This window comes from Arachis ipaensis, chromosome B09 (genome assembly GCF_000816755.2).
Source record: "Arachis ipaensis cultivar K30076 chromosome B09, Araip1.1, whole genome shotgun sequence".
Lineage (NCBI taxonomy): Eukaryota > Viridiplantae > Streptophyta > Magnoliopsida > Fabales > Fabaceae > Arachis > Arachis ipaensis.
Genome location: NC_029793.2, coordinates 124,875,518 through 124,880,689, shown reverse-complemented (window position 1 = coordinate 124,880,689; position 5,172 = coordinate 124,875,518). Strand labels below are relative to the sequence as shown.

At 37.7% G+C, this 5,172-nt stretch overlaps 1 protein-coding gene and 1 long non-coding RNA gene across 3 annotated transcripts; both read left to right on the top strand.

Moving 5' to 3' along the window:
* LOC107619702 lies at positions 825-1,673 on the top strand. Of its 2 annotated transcripts, none has more exons than XR_001615755.2 (3): positions 825-1,338; positions 1,404-1,466; positions 1,611-1,673. It is a non-coding gene; the product is annotated as an uncharacterized LOC107619702 (long non-coding RNA). The 2 variants fall into 2 exon arrangements; XR_001615756.2 differs by having other exon boundaries at positions 1,605-1,667.
* LOC107616055 (putative uncharacterized protein DDB_G0287183) lies at positions 2,069-4,210 on the top strand. Its single transcript, XM_021112757.1, has 6 exons — positions 2,069-2,156; positions 2,408-2,617; positions 3,316-3,436; positions 3,541-3,761; positions 3,870-4,093; positions 4,195-4,210. Exons 1-4 carry the CDS (start codon positions 2,132-2,134, stop codon positions 3,632-3,634), a joined length of 450 nt encoding a protein of 149 aa, XP_020968416.1. The 5' UTR covers positions 2,069-2,131; the 3' UTR covers positions 3,635-3,761; positions 3,870-4,093; positions 4,195-4,210.

The window sequence follows — 5,172 nt, the reverse complement described above, 5'->3', positions numbered from 1 at the left end:
ACATCCTGGATTGTATTTTTGATCCTGTGATCACGTTTTAGGGACTGGCCATTCGGCCATGCCTGGACCTTCATCACTTATGTATTTTCAAACGGTAGAGTTTCTACACTCCATAGATTAAGGTGTGGAGCTCTGTTGTTCCTCAAAGATTAATGCGAAGTACTACTGTTTTTCTATTCAATTCAACTTATTCCGATTCTAAGATATTCATTCGTACTTTACCCTGAATGTGATGAATGTGACAATCATCATCATTCCCCCACGAACGCGTGCCTGACAACCACTTCCGTTCCACCTTAGATTGAATGAGTATCTCTTGGATCTCTTAATCAGAATCTTCGTGGTATAAGCTAGATTGATGGTGGCATTCATGAGAGTCCGGAAAGTCTAAACCTTGTCTGTGGTATTCCGAGTAGGACTATAGGATTGAATGACTGTGACGAACTTCAAACTCGCGATTGCTGGGCGTAGTGACAGACGCAAAAGGAGGGTGAATCCTATTCCAGCATGATCGAGAACCTCAGACACTACAAGAAAAATACCCATTCAGCCACACTTTTTTTAAGCTACATTTGAAAAGCGTAGCCTATTCATAGAATAGGCTACGCTTTTCTCCGTGTTGCCTTTTTATATGAAAAAAGGATACACAATTGTGGCATCATTTAAAAAGTGTAGCCTTAGGTATTTTAGAAATCACTTATAAAACGTAGCCTTATCTAAATATCTATAAATACACTTTTCTCATCTAAGGGAACGCTTGTAAAGAGTAGCTTATTTTTTCTGTTTCGGGTGCACTTTTAAAATGTCTCCTAATATGGGAATCCTCAATAAACACTTAGTAAAAAAATTTGTTGGCCCTCCCCCTCACTCACGCAGCAGTGCAGCACACACTCTTATCCTCACTCAACATACACAAACACGAAAGAGAGAAGAAATCAGAGAGGAGAAGGGAAGGAAGGAAAGAGAGGACGACGCCGTCTAGGGCTCCGCCGCCGTCGCCGTCGTCGTCGTCGTCGAGCGCCAGTGAGAGAGAGAGCTCGAGGATGAGAGGAAACGCGATGGAGGAGAGAAAAAGGAGGTGCTCCGTCGCCGCTGAAGCTCCACCACCACTGCTAGGGCTTGTTTAAGTCGCCGTTCTGCCACCGTCGGGCTTCTGTGCCCCCGCCGAGGAGCTCGAAGGGAGGAAGGAGGGATGTATCGCCGCCTTCATGCTCTGTCGCGGCGCTGCCGTCGATTGGAGCTCGCTGCTGAGCTGCTGCACCGTCTCCAAGCCGTTGCGTCACCGCTCATCTCTTCACTGTCACTGCTCAACACCATCGTCGTATCCTCTGTCACCAGGTAAGCATTATCTATTCTGTATCCTCTCTTTCTTTCTCATTCTCTAACTCGCTCTCACTTTGTAGTTCGAAGGTGTGTATGATTTTGATAGTGATGATGAACTGCAATGGCTAATTGAGATACAGAAGGTATGTATCAATTTTCAATTGGTTCTGTGAATTTTTGGGGGGTTTTGGGTTCTAATTTTAGGTTTTCTAATTTTGGGGGTTTCGCCTTCTGATTCTCAATTTGTTATGATTCCTTTCTGTGTTTGGCATAAACGGAAGCAATAGGTGCTGGAAATTTCATACGTGCGTGCTAAACTAGGGAAATCATTCTGTAGGAAAGTTCACATCGCCATCATCTTATTGAGGCTCTGCCTAGTATGCAATTCGGCAGGTTCTGATTCAGACACAAATAAACTGAGCATTTTCTTGGTATTTCACAGCGAGTCCTAAAACTGGGTTTAGATTGGGACACAAATGAAATGAGTATTTTGATGTTTGCTAAGCTTGCAAAGCCATTGATCGGAACTGTTGGGATTGTGATTAATAGTCTTCATATCAAGGTTGATGTGTGTAAAAGCAATGTCCACATTTTGAATTTTGAAGAAGCAAATTTAGAGAAAAAGAAAACATGTGGATATCTTATCTTTACTTCTGGGGCTATGAACTATTGAACTGATTTTCATGCATTAATTAAAAACATGGTTTGGTACTTCATCTTTTTGTTATTAAAATTCATATTCATTTTGTAGCTTCTATTTACACCAATCCTGGATGGAAAAGTACTTTTGTATTCATTTGTATCCTGAATGGCCTGGTGTTTCTTCTTGGCTGGTGTGTTTCTACTACATTTGATTTAATATAATTGTTGTAAGAAAAATAATAAAATTTGAGTTGTGCTATTTTCCATAAAAGACTTTTGTTTGCGGTGCTTTTGTAGAAAGAATATGAACTTCAGTTTTGATGCAACTCTTAGAAATTGTAATGCATTGTGGATTATGAAGCTGATTCTATGTAAATGGATATCAGCTTGATGCCTTTCTTGTAATCATGCTTATTTTGAATTTAAATTTTTGTAGGAAAAGCTTTTTGTGAGAGCCATTCAAGAGCTATGGCAGTGGTGGTCGCGGTTATTGTGCGTGGTGGTGGATACAGAGGAGGAGGAGGCGGTGGTGATGGTGCTTGCTACAGCTGCGGTGGTAGGTACAACGGCGGAGGCGGTGGTGGAAGCTGTAACAACTGTGGGTATTCTGGGCTTTTGCAAGGGACTGCCCAACAAGCTCTCGCTGAAAAATGTAAGTATACACTTTAATTTCTCTGATCATTATGTTGTGTTTGAAAAATAGTGATTTTGCAGAATCTTGTGTTTTTCAAGTAGGATTGATTGAAAATTTTTGGTACCTTATTGGTTAAAAAATGATTTTAAAACTGAATTTTTGGTTAATTGTAATGATTTTAAAACTGAATTTTAAGATTGAGAAAGTGACTCGTAGAGCACAGGAATTTCAGATGGTTTTAGAGGAGAAAAGCAGGTTATCTCTCTTTGTTTTTATCTTTATTTTCTTATTATTTATGTTTTATTTTCTGTCTTTAATCTTTTTGTTACTTTGAATATATTGGGTATTGGATTAGAGTAGCCATAAATAAGAAGAAAATAACATGAAGCTAGGATAAAAGATAAGATGCCCAATAATTTCTGTACGTGTGTTATTCCCAAACATAATATGAAAATTGCACGAAGTGTTAGAGACATATTCTCCTGTGTCCCGATCCAATTCTTTATTGCCTCTAACAAGAATTTCCAGGGTAGGGATCTTCTTGAACCACATTTCATGAGATGTGTACTTTAATGCAGTTATTGTGGCCCAAGGGGAAATTTTCCACCGTTTTTAAGCAGATGAACAAACTTCGAATATCTTATTAAATTTTTCGGTTAACTTAGAAAGGCATAGAAGGCTCATTTACAGATTCCTGGTTCTTGTTGATTTTTCAGATTTGCATTCGATGTTGATCTTGATGCTCCAAAAGTTAGAATTCCTCTCAGATCTCGTGGTTCAGCCAGATGTGATAGTCATTTTCTTTTGGACTTTGGTCATTTTACACTACACACTGCGGTATGCTGCTTGAGCTGTGGGGAATTGAGTTGCACTTTTGTTGTTTGGCCTTTTTATTGACAACGTTGTTTGGCCTTCTCTTGTATGATTTGGTGTTTTTACAGGAAAGCCAGTCTGATGAGCAGAGGCATAATCTTTATTCTCGATTTTACATATCAGAACGTGATTTTGCACCTTTTTTACGGAATGTGGCTCTGATTTTGGGAGTTGCAGTTTGGTTAAACCAACTCATGATAGTCAAATAATAAGCTCACCATGGGCCAAAAAAGCTGATAATGTGTATTTTGTCATTGATAGGTGTGGAATGGCAGTACTTGTTAATCAGGTTTGTCTGTCGTGTACTTATCAAAACTGTACTACAGTAATGATCTGCATCGCATTTTTGTTGAGCATAATTTGTTCTTATCCTGTTTGTGCCTCTGGTTTTCTGAAGATTAAAGTGCCTCATCCAAGTTACCCATCGACATGTATATCCATTCAAGTGCCAAATCTTTGCATTCACTTTTCACCAGAGAGATTTTGTAGAATCATGGAACTGCTGAGCATATTGCCAATACTATGGAAACATGTAATCAGCCTACACCTGATAGTTTACACTCCAAACTTGCTCCTTGGAGTCGTGATCTAGTTGTTGATGGTAGAATCCTAGTTTGGAAGGTACTTCTGCAAACCTTTTAAAAATGTTTCCGTTAGCGATTATATTTGAGGTAATAACTTTTTTCGTTAAATCAGAAACCTAAATAGCCCTCATCTTACAGGGAATTGGGAATTCAGTTGCTACGTGGCAAACATGTTTTCTGGTGCTTTCAGGGTCATATCTTTATGTATTTGAAACTGCAGAGTCTCATAGTTACCAGCGATACCTAAGGTTTTAAACCCAACCCTCCTCCTCCTTTCCTGTTTTAGAACTTTGATATTATTTCCTATTTTAAATTGAAGAGAAGAGAATAAGGAAACATTTATATGGAGAGTGAAATATAGAAATATACTCCAAAGTAGGATGGCCAGTCCATTTGCATGTCCGAAATGGGAACTTCGTTAAAAGTTCAAACAATCATGATGCAGTAATGTAAAGAGGACAGTTACTGATGAGAGAGGCATCATGGTTTATATTGGCATTTTTTTCTCTTTGAAAATGCATCAAGTGGTTTATTTTAAACTGCTTTGTCATAAACTTGACATTCTTTTCTGTTCACCTTATCCTTGATATATTTATTTATTTATTTTTGAAAAAATAAAAATTTCATTAGGAAGAGAGTAGGATAATACAAATTGGGGATAAGGGTTCCCCCATACAAAAGCAAAGCAAACAAAAGATTTATCTATGAAGCATAGCTTTCCAATATCTGAACATGTTGTAGAGGGAAAGCCCCCTGTAAAGATTACGAGCTTTAATCATCCAAATAATGGTGAATTTTGATGTGAATTTTTTTTCTCTCTTAACCTTTTTGGCAGGGCATGGATTATAGGAAGTGGTAATGGTGAAGATAGAATTGCTCCACTGCTTATGTTGAGCTCCTCTTTCAAAAAATAAAATGGTGAAGACAGAATTGATGTAGGATACAATATTTTAGTTTTTGGTAGAGTATTAGTAAATTCTAAGTGGTCTCATGTTTATTTTGATATAGCTATGTTTAATTTAGTGTGAGATGTATGCATATTAATACTTTTGGATCATTATAAATATATTTTATTTACAGATAATTTTTATTATATAAAAAAATTATTTAGTATAA

Coding starts and splice junctions, on each gene's coding strand:
- LOC107616055 (XM_021112757.1), top strand. CDS start 2,132: ATGGCCTGGTGTTTCTTCTTGGCTG. Junction 2,157..2,407: donor CTGGTGTTTCTTCTTGGCTG/GTGTGTTTCTAC, acceptor TTGTAGGAAAAG/CTTTTTGTGAGAGCCATTCA. Junction 2,618..3,315: donor ACAAGCTCTCGCTGAAAAAT/GTAAGTATACAC, acceptor TTGATTTTTCAG/ATTTGCATTCGATGTTGATC.